General features: G+C 40.4%; 1 protein-coding gene across 5 annotated transcripts in view; it reads left to right on the top strand.

Annotated features, from left to right (window-relative positions):
• PIK3R1 (phosphoinositide-3-kinase regulatory subunit 1) overlaps positions 1-19,251 on the top strand; it is an 88,034-nt gene extending 68,783 nt beyond the window's left edge. For 3 of the 5 annotated variants that reach the window (XM_019667250.1, XM_019667247.1, XM_019667248.1), the window contains exons 8-16: positions 9,880-9,982; positions 10,713-10,811; positions 10,916-11,096; positions 11,355-11,480; positions 12,225-12,367; positions 12,566-12,742; positions 12,841-12,909; positions 13,617-13,787; positions 14,957-19,251. In XM_019667250.1, coding sequence (XP_019522795.1) covers positions 9,880-9,982; positions 10,713-10,811; positions 10,916-11,096; positions 11,355-11,480; positions 12,225-12,367; positions 12,566-12,742; positions 12,841-12,909; positions 13,617-13,787; positions 14,957-15,146 — 1,259 coding nt within the window. In that variant the 3' untranslated portion in view covers positions 15,147-19,251. Of the gene's footprint in view, positions 1-5,719; positions 6,174-8,249; positions 8,432-9,879; positions 9,983-10,712; positions 10,812-10,915; positions 11,097-11,354; positions 11,481-12,224; positions 12,368-12,565; positions 12,743-12,840; positions 12,910-13,616; positions 13,788-14,956 lie in introns of those variants that run through there. The other 2 variants (XM_019667252.1, XM_019667251.1) reach the window with 2 other exon arrangements.
• Positions 19,252-19,879: the final 628 nt, after the last annotated feature.

Raw genomic sequence — 19,879 nt, 5'->3', positions numbered from 1 at the left:
AACATGGTGTGCCAATCTCAGAGGCGGATTTGTGCCATCAGTTCTGTTGTAGAATGATAAAGCCTTGAATGTTTGCTAGACCATCCCAGAATTCATGCCGCCTCTTCAAACAAATGGAACCTAAGTCATTTTAAACCCTAGTTGGAGCCATTTTTTCCTTTTGCGTGATACCTCTTAGCTGTTCTGGAAATTGTGTAGGCCCTTTGGAATTAAACAGATGCTTCAGTGTCTGTGCCTTGTGAAAATGTACTACCCGCCCCAGGAAAAATGCTTCATTCTGAACACTTTTTGCATTCAGGCATGGCTCTAGTGCAAATGATTGGCAGGAAACCCTGGGTTAGAGAAATGATTTCTTACACCTGGTAGGAATGTGGCATTTTCGTAGAGTCTTCCATCAATGCCCCAGCATGTGCAAGTACCAGAGGACTTTGGAAGAACACCACCAGTGTGTCTCCATAAATGGTCATGAATCATTTATTTGCAATGACTTGATTGTTGTGAATAGAGATGAATACGTGAATAATATTTGTGGGAGAGGGGAGCAAGACTATTATGGGGCAAGTAGACATCTTTGCTCGTTTTTACCAGATAGATAGAACTTGAAATGATGGACAAAACTGAAGATGTTTGAGGCCATGTGTCAATTCAATAGGGCCCATTAGCACATAGTATCTAATTAAATATTAGGAGGAAGGGCGCGAGTACAAAAAGTAAGTACAAAAAGAATTTTAGGGATGTGAATTGGTGACTTTTTAGGGTAATTACATAGACAGAAAAAGCTCAGAAAAAAATAAGACTTGAAGTGGGCTTTGAATAATAGGTACCATTTGAATAAGTGAAAGAGAAATAGGGTTTCCCGTTCAAGGGCGTTTCAAAGATGTATTCAAGCTAAATTGCAAAGTACAAAAATAATGGCTTAGTAGTTTTATCAGATCTTAAAGAACAGTAAATATTTTAAGTGACAGTATCATAAAAAGCATAACTTTAGAATTGAAAGCATTGTCTAGCTCTTCATCTGCACATGAAGAAACTAAAGCCCACAGAGCTTGAGAGTTTCACCTGGTGCCACCCAACCTGTGTGTAAAAGCCGGGTCTGCAGTAGGACCAGCCCTGAACTGCAGCCTGTTGCTCTGTGTGCCTCCTGGGTTTGTGAGCAACAGTGCTGCTTTTAGCATCCAGTCAAAAAGTCCTCTGAAGTCTCCAGCAAGTGACAAACTAAAAACATGCAGTTTGCTCCTCTGGGTCACATATAGTAAAGAGCCACATGCAATTTTTATGGCTTTTGGGATAAGGCTCTGAGTCACTCCCTCTGTCGGTTGTGCAGTGAAAAGAACAATGTGAGTCAAATAGACCTGGGTTTGAATCTCAACTCTTGCTACTTGCTTGCCAAGTTCTTCAAGTAACTCAGCCTTTCTGAACTGTTTCCAGTCTGTGAAATGGGAATAATAATGCCTCTCCTTTGGGGTTGTTGTGAGAATTAAATGAGGTGATAAGTACTGAAGTTCATAAACCTGTAATATGTCTCTACTGCCTGTTGCATCAGCTCTAGTTTTTCAGGCCCTGCCAGAACTGGCCTCATTCTGCAGCTCAGACTCCTGAGCCCACCATTCCTAGCGAGTACCATCTGAATCCTGTCTGGCCATTGTCCCCACTGACCCCAGGATCCTGGCCAGCAGAGCCAGGCCTCCAAGAGCCTGTAGGGGCTTTAATGCAAATATGAAAGAAACACTCCCTGGGCAGTTGCAGCCCTGCGGGTGCATTGCTTGGAAGGAGGAACCCTTGTATGATGCCCTTTTCTCTCTGTGTGGCTTGAGGAATAGAGGGGCCCAGACCCTCTAGTGCCAGCTCCTGCCCCTTTGCCCAGGTGCCTTTACACAGTGCACAGAATGTACAGCTGTACACAGCAGTCCCAAACAGTGCCATTCACTTCATCTGGGCCCGAGTAGGTCCTCCCCCTGCTTAATGTGTAGGTTGTCAGCCCATTCGGTATGTTTATGCCCTGAAGCCCCTTGTCCTCTGACACTTAACTGTTCTGTAGTTCTTCCCAGTAGTTTCATCTGTTCGACCACATTTCTCAAGGAAAAGCCACTTCTCCTTTTGAGCTCTCCCTAGCATAGAACAGGGCACAGTATAATCATCACCCAAAGGAATTGTTTTTTATTTGATAAACTTCCCCACTGTCAAAAGAACTTTCACACAACAGCTTATCTAATGCATCCAGCAAACCTATGAAGCAAGGCTTCTCCCAATATGGAGGGAATTGAAGGTTTCAAAGGTTAAGCTCAGAGTCAGTGCTGTCCTCTTTGTTACTAAAAGTCTTGAAACTATTTAAAGCTGAACAGCAGGTTTTCTTCAATCATTATGTGTTGTGTTTACCCTACTAACACTGAGGTAGCTAACGTCGATTCTATAGGGCAACTAAGGGAAAAACAGGACCATTTAACATGGGTGCCTTTGAATGAAACCCATTATAAGTGTATTTACATATTTCAGATTTCATGGATATATTCAGAAATATTAACGTAGCATAATTGAAGTCTAATAGTGTACCCGCAAGTCTAGAGTGGAAAATAAATGACTCTTTCTCCTCCCTGCCCTTCTACACCTGTCAGAGTTAATTTTTAACCACTGGCGCATTAGAAAACATTCATCCTAAAGAGCCTGATTCATAAATCTTGTTTTAAATGCTCTGAGCTGGTTTTCCACCAAGACCAAAGCAAGCACTAAGGTAGAGGGAAATGACTTTCAAAGAGTTTGACTTTTCTCTGATTTATTTTTTATTGAGTTTAAAATGTGGCGTGACATTAGAGGGTTATTTCAAAGGTGAGAAATGAAACCTTGAAAAAAATCCATGCATGCATTTAGACGGGTAAGAATAAACAAAGGCAAGCCATACGAGGTTATATATCGAAAAATAAGGAGTTTTATTTGTGCTTTGAAAAAGAGACATATTTCAGGGTGCATATGTGGGTGGGGTATAGCTCAGTTTTTCTTTTGTCTTCACAGTGTAGCCTTCTCTTTCGAGGGACAGCGTTTGAGAGGGACAAGAACAGGGCAGGAGTTCTTTGCTCCACTAAGAAATTGGCACATCTCTTCAGATACTTTGTAGAATGTGTCAGTTTTGTGCCTATGTAAACCTGAGTTTATTCTGAACTTCAAATAGACTTTTTTTTTTTAGTGCAGGGGTGTCATTAAAGCACTGGATATGGAGTAATGAATTTGTATCATCTTGAAAAGCCCTTCTGTCCTAAGTTGTCTTAAGTTAAAATTATGAAGGAAGGAATTCATTTAACCCTTAAATGACAATTTTGGTCTGTTTATTTTTTTGTCACTGCCTTTTTTAAACGTGGTCTTTTGTTCAGAAATGATGGCCCACTGAAATATTTAAGAAGTTGTGCAGGATGAAAGGTGGTTGTGGAACATTCACTACTGGATGGTGATTTGCACGTGAGATACAGTGTTCAGTTTGTAACTTTCAAACAAACTTTAGTGATGAAGGGACATGTTTCTGATTAGATCACACCTGCTGAGAAGCAAAATATGGCCTATTTTTGCCTCTGAAATGAGTTTTACCAAACTTTGGGGAAATGAAACGTAGTAAGACATATTGCTTTGAAAAATCCAGAAGGGTAAAGTTAGTTTTCAATTATGTGTGTTAAGTTTTCCAGTGTGGCTGAGTCTTTGGGTCTCAGATAAATGCTGAAATTAACATACAAGTTTTCTTAAAAGAGCTTAGCAGCCATATGAAAAATATTTCCTAAGTTGTTGTGACATCTGGGCATTTGATTTATTAGTTATTTGTTGGTTAATCATATAGATTAAGTGACAGTTTGATAATTAGGTTCACTTTCTGTGAAATTTTCGACATAGTGTGAGATAAATGAAATACACAGGAAGTTAATGGTTTTCTACCAAGCAGAAGTCACTGACTCTGTTCTACCAGCAGAGGGCTCCCTTTCTAAGCTAATAAAGAGCGTGTGTCTTACCGATAGATCACTTTTCAAAGACTAAAACTGAATGGGAAAAAAATTCAGCTCATATTTTCAGTAATATAATAGAACCTCTATGGTAGATGGTTGTACATATTGTAAGAAATTTGAAGCAAAGTTTTCAAATCTGTTTTAAGACTTTCTTTCTGTAAGTAGGGATGTTTTTCTTCTGAAACAGAAAATACACTGTTGGACTAGAAAGCGTTTCAGTCTTAGAAGGTTTTGACATTAAATATCATGTGCATCCAGACAGGTATGCTTAAGAGACTGATGTTTCCAAGGTTTCTAGCTTTAGAAAGACTATTTTTAACAATAAGGCAAGATTATGCTGCTCGGGATGCACGAGCATCCTCTGAACTAACCATATGTCCCTGTGATCAGCTGGCAGGAGCTGGAAGAGTCACTTACAGACTTTTTTTTTCCCATTGGAAAAGTAGGGTTGTTGTTTTTTATTATAGCAATTACTCCAATGGAAAGTTGGTAAATTCACTTGCATTGTGCATTCAGCAGCACTTCCCAGACATTGCAAATAATCCTGAAGCTGATTCCTGCCTGTGTAGACTTTATATTAGCACCTCGATCTTCCTTCATCACTGCCTGTGACCATTAGGTCACCTTCCCATACAGAGTGTCAGGGTATTCTAGACAGAACCCATATTTCTTCAAAGAGAATTAGAGGTAGCTTTTTTATTTGAATAAGCTAAAAATAGAAAGCAGAAAAACGTCAGTTTTGCTGTAGGTGTGAAATTCTTGGCATGTGGCTCAAAAGACATTAACTTCAGTTTCACTTGTTAATTTTTACTTTCTCTGGCGTAGGGAAGGGACGGGCAGGGCCAGTGGGGAGAGAAAAAGGAGTTTAAGGCCAAACTTCAGAAGGCTGGGTTACCGGCCTCGTACTGTCATCTTGTGCAAACCACTTAACCTCTGTGGGTCAGAATTGTGTGTGTAGCATAAGGAAATTGCTTGATGTCATCTCTAAATTACCTTCTAGTTTCAAAGGTAGTGATTCTGTGATTTTACATTGTATTATGGTTCTTGAGATAACAGTAAAGCAGTCTAGGGCGATGCAAGTGAAAGTTTTCTTCGGTGAAATTTTAATTCTTTAAATAGCAGCCAACTAAGTCTGAGTCATTGCACCTTTCTTAAATAGAGAACAGAAATCCTCTAGAAATGTATTCCATTCTCCTTCCCTCCCATCCTTTGCTCCGTGTGGTTGTTGCATGAACCTAATGCAGATACACCTTTTAATTATTACAAAGCCCTATGGTCATTTCCGCATGAGTTGAAATTGACTTTATAAGCATAGCTGCAGAGTGGGGTTTTTTCTTTCTCAATCTTCATGTGTTCTCGGAGTACAGAATGCATGCAGAGTTCGAATAATCATCTCCCATAGGACGATTAAATATTTCTTAAACCTGTTCCCGCCGAGTTGCTGCTCAGGGCTTTCCTGTTACACCTGCGGGCTGCCTGTGTTAGCGTGTGGAAGGGAGGTGGACACGAGAAAGGCACGATGTTCTGGGCCGTGGCGAGAGGTTCAGGCCTTTACAAGCAAAGCTTTGATTCTATTTTTTGCTGAACTAGCTCAGCCACTTCCTGTGTTTGGCTGCGCATAGTGCCTCGCTTCACTGTGGCCACTTGAGCCCTGCGAGCCAGTGAGCGCGCCGCCGCAGCCAGTTAGAGAGACTATTTTAGGTCCCCGTACAATGGCCTTCTCATTTCCTCAGTGAAAATGAGCGAGTTGAGCTGGCATTGGCCACTTGTTAGCAGATGACAACTTTGACTTTGACTTGGGCTCGGCTCTCCTCCCCTCCCTGAAATCCCTAGCTCAGCAAATATTTGAACCTGCCCAAGTTAATCATGAAGCTGCGATCTTTATCTAAGAGCGACGTGCGAGCGCCTGGGCCTTTTCCCTTCCCAGTACTGTACCAACATCCTGCAGCTTTCTCCGTGGGGAGCCAGCGGTGAGGGCGCTACTTGGGTCGTGCGTTCGTCCAGTCTGCCCGTCCCCGGGGTCCTGCGCCGCCCGCCCGCCCCTGCGCGCACTCGTAGCGCCCGCACTGCGCGCCGGAGCCGTGGGGGGAGACGCGGGGGCAGGTCAAGCTGGAGGAATAGCTTTTTGGATTTTTTTTTCATTGTTGGATACAGGCATTCAAAGAGAAACCGCTGAAATGCATAACCTGCAAAGTAAGTTGCCTTTAATTTGTGCACTTCTCGGCCCCTTCGCTGTTGCATGGGTTGTTGGTTTTTTTGTTTTTTGTTTTTTGTACTTCTGTGAGAGAGAGAGAGAGAGAGAGAGAGAGAGAGAGAGAGAGAGAGAGAGTGAGAGTGAGTGTGTGTGTGTGTGTATGTGTGTGTGTGTGTGTGTGTGTGTCTGAGATATTAAGCATTCCTTAGGGAGGGCAGATGCGAGATTAGAGGAGACACTCCCCCATTTCCTCAAGGGGCACAGTGTGAGGGAAAGATGAGGGTTAAGTTGGACATGGGGAAGGAGGTGATTACAAAGTGCTTGGCTGGAAGTTGGTGCCTGGCCAGGCCTGGGAGAGACGTGGAAAGTCACCTGTCTCCCTACCCTCCTCCGTGGATCGCTCTGCCACACGGGCTCCAGCAGCAGGCATGGTGTGCACCGAGTGCTCCTAAAGACGTGGGGCAGCCCTCTGGGCTGTGGGAGGACTTGTCTCCCTTCCTTTTGGGGTAGCATCGTTTTTATTAAACTGAAAGAATTTTTTTCTGAATCTGATCTGAGGGCATACCCTCCCACCACCACCACCACCACCACGTTTACCATTTTTATTTGAATTTGAGTTTAGGTTTACTTAAACCCTTAAGCAAATAAAAGTGAGTGGGAGAGGGTGGGAGGGTAGCAGCTGAGCCTGCCTTCCTGGGTAATGGGAAAATGAATTAAGCCAGAGAGGAAACAGTGCTCAGAGAATGCCCTGCCTTTGCTCTGCTGTTTTATATATTTTATGATTACAAATTTGATAGCGAGTCTAAGAGTAATTTTCAAGGGCTACTGCGTGCTTTAAATTGACACACAAATATGTGACATACATATGTATGTAGATCACAAAGCCCACTATAGTTTTTTAAATCAGCCACAGTTACATGGGAGAGGGAGCTTTCCCCCCTCCCCCCCTTCTCATATTATCATAAAGGTAAAGGTAGAGAGAGACCGGTTCCCAAGGGGAGTGGACATCTAAGCCCCAGCAAGAGTGGCAGGATTATATGCAGAATGGCTTTAAAGAACTAAAATTAATAATTACATTTATAAGGGAATTGATTTTTTTTGTTTTTTACATTAAATGCTGCTAAGAAGGAATAGGAATAATTGTCCTCAGAGTGAGGCATTTGAGATAGAAGGGATAAAAGCCCCCCAAAAGTGATTACATCATTCTCCCCCTCAAGCAGTCTTAGCACAGTAAACCCGAAGATGGGTTCATCAGTGAGAAATACTTTGCCATGATAACCCTACCCCCACTCTCATATGTGGCCTCTTTCTTTTCGGAAGACACCACTTACCTTGACCATTCTTGTTAGACAGTAACATTAAAATTCTCATTAATAATGTTGACAATTATGTTGATTATTTCTGCTAATAGACATCTTCATTACTGTTAAGAATTTGCATTGTTATTCAGTAAAGTCTAGTTTTAACTTTGCAATATTCAGTAGAGATTTTGCCTTTACATTATCTTTCAATTTTGCTTTCTAATGTGATACATTTGTGACAGTGTTTAAGTTCTGAGTTTTCAGTGAATTGTGTTGGACTGAAACTAAATATCCAGAGCTTTTGATCCTTTTTGTTTTTAGTCTATATGGGAGGCATTTAAGGACTCTAAAATATACCTTAAATATATATCATTTTGATGCATGTATATGATTTCTAAACCAAGGAATGACCGGGCTATCTTAAAAACCCAGATGCACTGGGGGGGGGGCAGGGGAAGCTACGTGCTGCAGCATATCAGCTTTTGTCAACCTGCCAACAGTGGAGCGTACCATGCTGCAAGGAGTAATAAAAAAGGAATTAGAAAACTCACTGCTGGAGGAGAATAGTCAAATTAAACACCTTTTTAAAACGATGAGCATGTATACGCTGCCGTTCTATTAACTGTAGGTCCTTAGTGAGGCTGGGATTGTGCTAAGGCTGGGATAGAGGAGAAATGATGAAGCAGGAGTGGTCTGGTGACATTTTTCCGACTTGATTGGCTGGGGTGTGTGATGTAATAGGTTACAGTGCAGCCCCTTATAGGTTTTAAAATGAATTCCAAGACACCATTACAAAGAAAGCCGGACTCTTTTCTTATTACTGAGCTCAGCCAAGGAAACTCTCGCACAAATGTACAACACTGTTTGGAATATGGAAGACCTGGATTTAGAATATGCTAAGACAGATATAAATTGTGGCACAGACTTGATGTTTTATATAGAAATGGATCCACCAGGTAATACTGCAGTTTTCTTGTAGAAAGCTAGTTAATTTTGTGGCATTTTATCTTATTTTTGACAACTACTGTAACAGAGCCTCTTTAGGTCTCTATTTTTGTTACTGTGTTCTAATTTAATAATTAGCTTGGTGGTAGCTTGAAAATTAAACAAATTGACTGCCTGTGGAAGCAAGCAGATCAGGCTGTGTGTGGTAAATGCTTATTCTTATTTGAATGGATATGAATGGAATTCCCGTTTTTCACTGGTGACTTTTGTTAATCAAGGTCTTTTGCGTTTGGGTTATATTGTTGTATATTGTTCCTTTAGATAAAATGATGATGCCTCCTTTGTGCTGCCTTTCGCTGTTGACAGTGGATGAGAACAGTGTGGTACTTTGCAGTGATAACACTTGATACTTTAGAAAGCATGCAAAATGTAGCAGTGATTGCAACTCAGATCTCAGTTCTAGGTGACCTGAAACTATTCTAAATCAAATGTTGAGACCTTGCCTGCTCGCTCTTATATTAAGATACTATCATGAGAAAAGAAGTTGGCTCTCTCTTACTTAGTCCTAGTCTTTATATTCTTGATAGAAGCCTGAAATAATTTTTATATAAATTAAATAGTAACAGCGCTTTAAAACTTAGGACTTAGAATTTAGCTGAAAATCCTAGACTTATTTTGCTCTCTAAATTAATTTATGTTAATTAACGTTCGCCCTCCCTCCCTCCCAATTAAGAAATTTCAAAAACACTGCAGTCTCTCATTTGTCACCAGCTGGTATATGAATACCGATTTGACATTGAGGAAAAGGAATGTGGTTTTTTAATCGGTCTTGGCATATAGAGCACAATTTAGCCAATAGAATATTAACATGGACACTAAAGAGATTTAGGTCACAGATGAGTTTCTTAAAGTGGCTATTGGCAGAACAGTGCCTGAAATACTAAGGCTAGAGAAACCTAATTCCTCCTCTTAAAACATATTGCTGTAGATGAGCTTTTTCACCATAGCAGCATTTGTAGAGAACAGAAACCAAATTTGTCTCTTATAATTAAATAAGATGATGAAATTAAAGCCAGCCCCTGTGATTCCTCCTGCTCATCTATTCATGGTTTCTTAGTTGCTTACTTGAGGTGGTTTTGACCAGGCATGAAACTTTAATATAACTAGAACCTAGAAGTAGAAAATGCTGTGACTGAAATTCATTCAAGTGGCCAGCCCAATTTATTTGTTAGTCTCTCAGCTGTTCTCTTTTTCAGTTTCTTTTCTCTGAGCCATACTCTGAAAGATTTCTGATTTTTTTTTTAAGAAAACTATCTTCCACGTTTCATGGAATTGTGAATTATTGCTACATTTCACAGTTATTCTTTTTTCTACATAGAAATGTTATTTAAAGATTAAATTTAAAATGTTCAGTTGTAGTTGGGGTTGCAACAACTTTTTCTTTCTTTTTAATCTACAGCACTGCCTCCTAAACCACCAAAACCCACTACTGTAGCCAATAACGGTATGAATAACAATATGTCCTTACAAGATGCTGAATGGTACTGGGGAGATATCTCGAGGTAAGCCTACAGAAGCATGTCGTTTTCACTGGAGATAGAGAGTTTTAGATTAAGAGAAAGAAAAGCACCAGCTTGCTAAGTTCCATTTTTAGGATATCATCCAACATAAACATGAAGCATAGTTGGTTCTCTTCCAAAGACGACCAGAGAAGTCACTGAGCCGCTGGGGAACTGTGGGTGCTGGATGCCACAAGGAATTAAATACCCGAGAAGTTTCATTATTGACAGAGATGGCTGGGAAGTACCAGGATGAAGTGACACTGCCTAAAGGCAGCGCGTAAAGTCACTCTCTAGCGGGCAAAACTCGAATTAACAGTATCTTCCACATAAAATAAAATGGCATTTTCACTCTTCGCTTTTATAAAGGGGAGTGAGGAGTTGGGAGGAAACCTTCGGATCACGACTTGCTTTGCTGATTTGTCGGTGATTCGAGTGTTTGGTTAAAAAATAAAACTTTGTACCACAGTTATACCAATAGTGAAAGTAGGTGTTTTGGTTTTGGGGTACCTGTTTGTAAAATGAGATAAAATTTATAATATTCTTATATAAAAAGTAAATTAGTGATTAATAGATATAAATCTACAGGGGCAAACGGTATATGAACTGTATCTTCTGCTCAATCCTGCTGTGAACTTAAAACTGCTCTAAAAATTAAGTCTTGTTAAACAAAACTACGCCTAAAGTCACTAAGTCCTCAAGGTGATCCCTCTCTTGTTTCTTTTCACTTCAGGGAAGAAGTGAATGAAAAGCTTCGAGACACAGCTGATGGAACCTTTTTGGTACGAGATGCATCTACTAAAATGCATGGTGATTATACTCTTACACTAAGGTGAGTCAAAGAATACAGGTAAAATTGGGGTGGTTCAAGTTGACATTAAAACACATGTCTTTAAAGAAAATTATAAAGCTATTATATTTATATTGTACTTACAGGAAAGGAGGAAATAACAAATTAATCAAAATATTTCACCGAGATGGGAAATATGGCTTCTCTGACCCATTAACCTTCAACTCTGTGGTTGAATTAATAAACCACTACCGGAATGAATCTCTAGCTCAATACAATCCCAAGCTGGATGTGAAATTACTTTATCCAGTATCCAAATACCAACAGGTAATCAAATACTCATGTTGTTATATTATTTAAATAAGATACTTTCAATGCTTAGAAAACATTTTGAAGCAGATGAATTACATGTAATGAAATTTGAAGAGCTTTGCACTTCTGATTACAAAATTAGGATTTAAGAGAGAAGCTAAATAAAATACTTTATCTGACATGGAAAAATCCTTATTTTGTTAAACAATCCGTAGTTGATTTAATACCTTATCAACTGAATTTCTTTTTCTCCTGGTCTCTAAATCCTTCTAGGATCAAGTTGTCAAAGAAGATAATATTGAAGCTGTAGGAAAAAAATTACATGAATATAACACTCAATTTCAAGAAAAAAGTCGGGAATATGATAGATTATATGAGGATTATACCCGTACTTCCCAGGTGAGTTTTCTGTGAAAATCAGATTAAAAGTCTTAGTTATTAAAACCTAACATGTATTAAAGTCAGCTTCAAAAAAAAAAAATAAAGTAAAAAAGATTGAGGTTTTGCAAATAAAGCGGGGAGAAAGAGCATTGTTGATTATTCTAGTAATTTATTCATTGTCTCTCTAAACCTTTTAAATGAAGCCTGTAAGTATCAAAATAATAAATTAACTTCACAAGATAATTGAAGAGGTTGCTGTGAGTTTTAAGTTGATTTGATGTAAGTCCTGATTGAAGAATTCTTGTTAGATTGGAAGCTAGTAATAAACTGGAAGTTCCACAAACTTGTCTAATCTCGGAAATGGAGATTTAACCATTATACCCCTGGCATGAGAAACAGAGTCCACAGTGTTGTAACGTTATCCTGGAGACTTAATCTTCTCTAGGCCATCACGTATCTGGGACCACCAGAGGGTGTAGAAGGCAACAGGGATGTCATAACTGCTGATAAAGTGGAAGGGCCTCAACAAAGATGAAACTGTAGGAAATTGTCAAGCAGTCGTCTTCCATAGATTGGGAAACTTCCCGAAGGAAATGTGTCATTTCGTGATTGTGTTGAGTTGTATGAATGAGAGTCCCATCTTGCTGAGAGTTGTTGGGTGCTGGCTAGTCATACAGATCAGACATCCTGGTAGTGCCTCGCAATAAGAAATTGCCTGTTCTACAAAAGGTGTGACATTGTCTTATTAAAATTGTGTTGCAGGAGATCCAAATGAAAAGAACAGCTATTGAAGCATTTAATGAAACCATAAAAATATTTGAAGAACAGTGCCAAACCCAGGAGCGGTACAGCAAAGAGTACATAGAAAAGTTTAAACGTGAAGGCAATGAGAAAGAAATACAAAGGTTGGTGAACCATGAGTATTTCCTTTGTCTTTGTGCTCGAGATAACCAGCATCTTCTAAAACTGCTTTCTGTGCTTTGCATAATTTAAAAACAAACAGCAGTCTTTACCTGAGGGATCGAGAGTGAATCTTTTCATACACTTGGGGAAACCTTCATGATGAACTCAGGTAATTACAGATGCATTTCTCTTGCCTATAGGATTATGCATAATTATGAAAAGTTAAAGTCTCGAATCAGTGAAATTGTTGACAGTAGAAGAAGACTGGAGGAAGACTTAAAGAAGCAGGCAGCTGAGTATCGGGAGATTGACAAACGCATGAACAGCATTAAACCAGACCTCATTCAACTGAGAAAGACAAGAGACCAATACTTGATGTAAGTATTGAAAACGGAACCCTGTAAGTGACTGATTGGTAATGGCTAAAATTAAGGATAACTTACGAATGCATTTTCTTTTTAAAACTCTTTTTCAGGTGGTTGACTCAGAAAGGCGTTCGGCAAAAGAAGTTGAACGAGTGGTTGGGCAATGAAAACACTGAAGAGTAAGTAGTTACTACGGATGGCAGGTAGCAGAAGATTTGTTTCCTTTTAGGAGAATGCATGACTTGCTTTAGTTAGAGGAAATGTGAAGGATTTTACTGAGTTTGGAACATCTTGTAGGAGAAAATGTATCCACTCAGTCTCATTACCCAGAATTTTTTAAAGGGAAAGTTTAGGGAAGAAAGATACAGATTTATTTTTTCCCATAATGCTGCAGAGTGACACTGTGTCCGTACTGATGTCCCTGAATATCTGAAAATTCCAACATATTTTTAAAACAATCAGAGATTAAAAAGAGACACAATTAGGCCTAGAAGCTTAAGTGTCTGTTTTGTTTGAATTATTTGAAAACTGGCAATCCTCCTAGTCAATCAATTTCCTGATCTAAACTGGACAAACAGGATTGTTTAATACCTTCCTCTCTGCCCAGGTAGGTGAGCACAGTTGCTGACCTCAAAACAGGAAGACTGTAACTTAGCGCTGCTAACTCTTTGTCCAGGGAGAGTCCACTGAAGGCTAAACTTGATGGAAGGAAAACTCAGTCCCGGGAGGCCGGCTGAGTCGGACCCGTGATCTCTGGTCTGACTCGCTTGTAGGAGGGGCAGAAATGAGGTAGAAGTGCTGAGAGGGCCCTTCCTAAGAGGGAGGGCGACGCAGGCTGGTGGCTCCCACGCATTTCCTTTAGGAACCTTCTCTCCTGCCTTCTTAGCCAATACTCCCTGGTGGAAGACGATGAGGATTTGCCTCATCATGATGAGAAGACGTGGAATGTCGGAAGCAGCAACCGAAACAAAGCCGAAAACCTACTGCGAGGGAAGCGCGATGGCACTTTTCTGGTCCGGGAAAGCAGTAAACAGGGCTGCTACGCCTGCTCCGTAGTGTATGTATCTCAGCAAACTGGTTTTCTTGTTAAACATCTTTTGAGGAGGTGTTTCATCCAGCCGGGGGGACAAGGATTCGAAAAAGCTCTAATCTGGAAGAATCTTACAATAATGTACAAGAGGAAGTAAAATAGGCATAAGATTTTAAAGGTCCATCTGTTACTAGAATCTAAAAGAAAGAAACCTGCTTTTTAGCTGGAAGATTGGAGATTGGGTCCCAATTCAGCAACTACATTGTTTTGTGGTTTGGGGGGCTTTTTTGAGGGGGTGGGAGAGATTCTTTTTTTATCTTTAAAATGGAAATAGCAATGCTTGGTCTTTTGCCTCCCAAGGCTAATAGAGTTAGACTCAGGTAGCTGAGAGCACCACCCACAGGTACAAAGTCTCCATCGGGCACCAGATCAAAACACTAAGAAAAAAGACCCTTGTCACTGTCCTTGAGATAATTATACCCAAGAGAAGACATTTTTGCCATATGACACATTTTGTTTATTTCTTAGTAGTCTGGGGAGTACTTTGCATGAAAAGGGAGCTTTAGATCACTCACATCATTTCAGGGCAGTGAGCATCCTCCAGGAGAGAAAGGATCTAAAAGTACATTGTATTCCGTGAGCTGCCTCCGTTTAAGCAGAGACATAGCCCCATAGCAGAGGAGGAGTGAGAAGAGCTTTGAGTAAGGGTGAGGGAATAGACTAGAGCGCCAATGCCAAGGTGGAAAGGCGTGTGGACGTTCTAGGGCCAACCTGAGAGAAGGAAGCCTACTAACAACTGTAATAATAGTACGACTCTGGTCCCAGCTCAGCAGCCCTGATGGTGACGGTTGGAAGCTACCACTTGGTGCATGCTTACTGCATTCTGGGCATTCTATCAAGCACATCATCTCATTTCTCAAAACCACCCTGTTACACAGAATTTACTCCCCTCTGCCTTTTAAACCATTTTTAAGATGAAAACCCAGCAGCTCAGTGAAGCTGGGTTACCGACGCAAGTCACTCAGCCAGTGGCAGAGCCATGAGTCTGCAGCTAAGCTAGGGCCCTTCCCTCCATGGAGCCTGGCTTGCATACAGTGCCTTTTTTGATGGTGACAATTTTGTTAAAAAACCCCTTGAGGAGTCATGAGTTGTCCTGGACAAGCTCAAAAGGCATTTGCTCTCTTTCTCCTCTCTAGGGTGGACGGCGAGGTGAAGCATTGTGTCATAAACAAAACGGCCACTGGCTACGGCTTTGCGGAGCCCTATAACTTGTACAGCTCCCTGAAAGAACTGGTGCTACATTACCAACACACCTCCCTCGTGCAGCACAACGACTCCCTCAACGTCACACTAGCCTACCCGGTATATGCACAGCAGAGACGATGAAGCACGGGCCCTCCGATCCTCCTGATCCTCCTGACGTCTAGCCACCCTGAGGCCTCTGGAAAGCACGGGGCTCCTTTTCCAGCCTGACCTGTGAATTGAGCTGCGGAAACCAAGCCGCCTGTCTTCAGATGGGACTCGAGCTTTCGACAAAAAAGTAGTAGAGGAAGACACGCAGCCTCACGCTGTGCGATGACCAGACGTTCCTAATCTGGAGTGCTTACCCTTCCTTTCCTTTTTTTATTTTTTTTTTTGGGGGGGGGGGTTAATTTAAAACCACCACAACACACAACACAAAGAGAAAAAGAAATGCAAAAATCTCTGCGTGCAGGGACATAGAGGCCTTTAACCATGGTGCTCGTTAATGCTTTCTGAAGCTTTACCAGCTCAAAGTTGGGACCTTGTAGACCAGAGGATGGATGGGGCTGAGGAGCCCTGGCCTGGGATCGCTCGGTCCAGCCTGGTTTAGCCTGGGTGTTGCTGTGCACGGCGGACCCAGACACTTCGCACTGTGGATTATTTCATTTTCTAACAAATGAACAATATGTAGCAGAAAGGCACTTCCGCTCACAGGGGACACTTTGGGAGAACGTCAAGCTCACGCGCACGTATGTTCAGAGGAAGTTCTGTTGTAGCAAAGTGCCAGAAAGTGTTTTGTTTAAACTTTTCAAAAACAAAACAAAACCCACCAACAGAAAAATGGAACTTGGAAACTAGGACTTAAAATGAAACTCAGTATATAAAATATGTACATAACATTGGATGACTAACTATCAAATAGATGGATTTGTATCAATACCAAATAGCTTCTGTTTTGTTTTGCTGAAGGCTAAATTCACAGCGCTATGCAATTCTTAATTTTCATTATCTCGGTTTTAAATGTACCTTCAGAATAAGCTTCCCCTGCCCGTTTTTGTTGCTTGAAAATACTGTTGTCTCTGATTTTTGTGTTAATATTCATTTTGTTATTCTTTTCTTTTTTTTTTTAAAGAAGAAATGTACAGGATGCCAGTTTTAAAAAGGCTTCAGAATTAAAACTATGAAATATTTTACAGTTTTTCTTGTACAGAGTACTTGGCTGTTAGCCCAAGGTTAAAAAGTTCATAACAGATTTTTTGGACTAAATGTTTTGTTGGGCAGTGCCTGATAAGCTTCAAAGCTGCTTTATTCAATAAAAAAAAAAAAGAGAGATATATGACTATGACAAAGTATCGCTGAGTTCAACAATGTTGTTTCAAGACTCTTAAAATACGGTACCTGACAATGTTTGTTTCATAAAGAATTGTGAACTTCTTGGATCTAGGGAGGGGGGATGTAGCAAAGGGATGTACAGGTGGGGTGCAGGGAGGGGTGGCGTCTCGGTATGCACTTTCTCTTTCTCATGATTGCAGAAGAAGTAACTAACTGCAAAGGGAAGTTGCTTATCCTTCAGTCTTTTCCCACTTTGATCTGCTAGTTACCAATTGTGACAATTACAAACCTACCAGGACTCTTAACACAGTGCAGCTGGTCAGATATTTCAGTTCTTAGGAAGGAAGTTAAGACTCCGGGAACAGCGTTCCACCTTTGTTTGGAACACTGATTTCAAGGTATAATCGCTACATGTAGAAAATGTATCTTTTTAACATTAGACTACCATTACAGCCCACTAACATTCATTTTAGAAAGCATGATCTGAAAAAATATTTTTGTCTGGATGTTTGTTATTTTCCAAGCTTTCCGTTCACTTGAGATCATAAAGCAAATAGGCATGATCGTAACTGTTACTGCTCTGGGGCTTGTGTGGAGCTCATTAAAGTCATGGCCATTTCAGGAATCATAATAACAGTCCTTCTCATTCATCCAAATAATTGTGTGTGTTATACTCCACTGTGGGGAAAAGGAAGGGGTTGTTAGAGTCATCTTTCCAATTTAGGGCAAGCATGAGGGGCCTCTCTGCTTCACAGATGCAAAAGCCTGTGTTCACTGGAAATTGGACATGTGTTGGGAGGAATAAAGGATGATTATAATCATGGTCCCTATGCTGGGAGATTAAAACGAAATCTTACAATTTCAGTTTTCCCCTCTCAACATTAGATTCATCCACACCTTTATTTCTCTTCCCGGCAAATATTGGGGTGAGGGGATTTCATTTTGCTAATGTTGTTCCTTTTTAAGTCTTTCAAAAGAATCCTTCTAGCAGCTGAGTTAATCAACTGTAGAATGTATTTTTTTCCCCCTCTGTACGCATAGCTACTCATATCAAGAGCAGTATTCAGTCTTACAGCCAGACTGACAGCCCTTAAACTTGACTATACTGATCTGACCATCTCCCTCTCATCTCCAGACAATTGATGATTTCCCTGGTATGAGTCTGTGAGTGTCTGGTTTAAATCTATCCTTCCATGTCACATAGAAGTCTAACCGTTAATAGTAGTTGATAAACTAGGGGTTTTTGTTGTTTTAGTTTTTGGTAGCACATCCATGTATGCTATTCAGTATAAATTTTCATTTCTATAATATAAGATCTGAGATGGAATGTTTCATGAACAGCTATGTTTCATTAACAGTTTTGTTAGTGTTTTTGCTTCAACACTTCGCAAGATGACATGGTATTAGGCACCTGCCTTATTTTTGCATCTCACAAGCATACACAGTAGATTTCCTTTGAACTGCAAGGGCAGGATTCCTCGTTCCATATCACAGTGCGTTACACCATACCCATGATGTGACACCTCTGCCAAATGCCTGCTTGTGTGTAGCATGCCCACCACACACGTCCTTCTAGATGTTTGACTAACAGGACTCCTGGGTTCATTCAGACACTCATCTCCTAACAACGTTGTCTCAGTGGCTCAAGAGTATGAATGGATACAGCAGAGGCACTCTGATACATGCTTTTTATCCATGCATTGATTTTCCCCGCCCAGTCTACCATCCTAAAAATAAAAGCCAGAAGCTAAGCTGCAAAGAGGCTGTGACAGGGCTAGAGAAGTGGAAGCACTGGGACCTGATATTAGGAGAGAAAAATTATAACCACGTGAAAAGGCAAAAAGCAAGTGTTTGCAACATCTGACAACTTCACGGCCCTTGATATATGTATATATGTATATGTGCATGGACTGTTTCCAGTACACCTTTCAACCAAAACAGATCCACAGTCGTTGAGTTCAAGTACATAACAAGCAAACGTCTAGTCCAGTTCTTGTATATGTGTATGGGTTGTTGTTTTTTTTCCTCTGAAGTTGCTTTGTTTTGTCTTATAAAAGTGAAAATTGTTTGCAAGTGAAGTGAGAAGTTCATAATTCTTTGGCTTTTTTTTTCCTGTTTTTAAAAGCTACTCCTTTTGGGAAGCTGGTCTGGATGACCTGCTTAACTTGGAAATCGTCGTTTTCAGTGTGTCAAGTCAAAATGTGTTTATGTGAGCTGTCACTGTAGAGAACCAAGTGCTTTGTCATATAGCTGGTTATGAACTAGTAACGTGTTTGGAAAGTCCTACTGATGTTCCTTATTGGGAGAAAAATTCTGCTGGTTTTAACAACTGTGCTTTTGCTATGCATGGTATCCAAGTCAGTTGGAAAGCAGACCCTGCAATTTGAGTTCAGGGTCATGTAAGAATGGGGCAGTTTAAAGCACAATGCCTCACATGGGACAAAGTTCCAAAATACTAAATTCTTATTTTTTAAAAATATAGTTACATAAAATACTAGTATTAGGAGTAAGAAGGGAACAGAATTGGGTTCATTGGAAACACTATCCAACTTAACATTAAACTTGTCACCATGAGATAGCATTAGCTGCCCAGGATGCTGCTAATAAAAAAAAAAAACAAAAAAACAAAAAATTCATTTCTATCTGTGTATTTTTTAAAGCTACGATCTGTTCAATGTTTTTACAAATCTGTTTATATGACATTGTTAAAATAAAGTTGGTCTTTTGACGAGAGGGAGGATGTCATGGTCAGTTGTAATTTTGCCTTTACAAGGCAACTGGGTGGGGGCGGGGGGAGTGTGCCTCCTTGACATTTGGTTGAAGCTATAGATTTAATGGAGCTATGTCTTGTTGTTTTAAGTTGCTTAATGCATTGTATTAGGTCTTCAAACAGAATAAAGGTTGTTTTGAAACTTAAGTAATGGTTTGAAATTTCAGTTTTCCCCTAAGAAATATTTCTAAATCCACTCTTGCTCATTTGGTTAAGAAAAGTTGCTGTTGCTATATAGTCTGTCACCCACCCCCTTTCATTATTATTTTTTAAAGTGAGAGGGACATTAAGAGTGGTCACATGAATGGTAGCTCAGTGTTGTTTACATAATTACACTATATCCTTAATGATGACAAGAAATACCTCTAGGTGACGTCATCCCAAGGCATGTTCTTGCTATAAGAAAACAAGATTGTTCACTGTCCCTCAATCCCTCTCCTCCACCATCCATCTCCAAACCTTCCGAGTCGTTCTCTACTCACTAGGGTTTGTGAAGGAATTGGTTTAGCCTCTCTGTCCTGCACTCTGCATGTTTTGAACAGTCACAGTGCAGGGATGGTGCCGCATATAGAGTGGGACACAGTTTTGTAGACGGAGCTAACCAAGCACCCTCCAGATTCAGGTTTCACAGTGTAGCATCTAGTCAATGTATACAAATTTCTTTTTGCATGTTTCTAATATTTTCTTATTAGTTTCAGTCATACAGAACAATATAGCAATCAGACATTTATACCCCTCACAAAGTGATAACCCCAACAAGTCTACTGCCCACTGG

Source organism: Hipposideros armiger, unplaced genomic scaffold (genome assembly GCF_001890085.2).
Source record: "Hipposideros armiger isolate ML-2016 unplaced genomic scaffold, ASM189008v1 scaffold_489, whole genome shotgun sequence".
Taxonomy (NCBI): Eukaryota; Metazoa; Chordata; class Mammalia; order Chiroptera; family Hipposideridae; genus Hipposideros; species Hipposideros armiger.
Note: the sequence above shows the minus strand (reverse complement) of the source record. Positions and strands in the feature narration are given on the sequence as shown.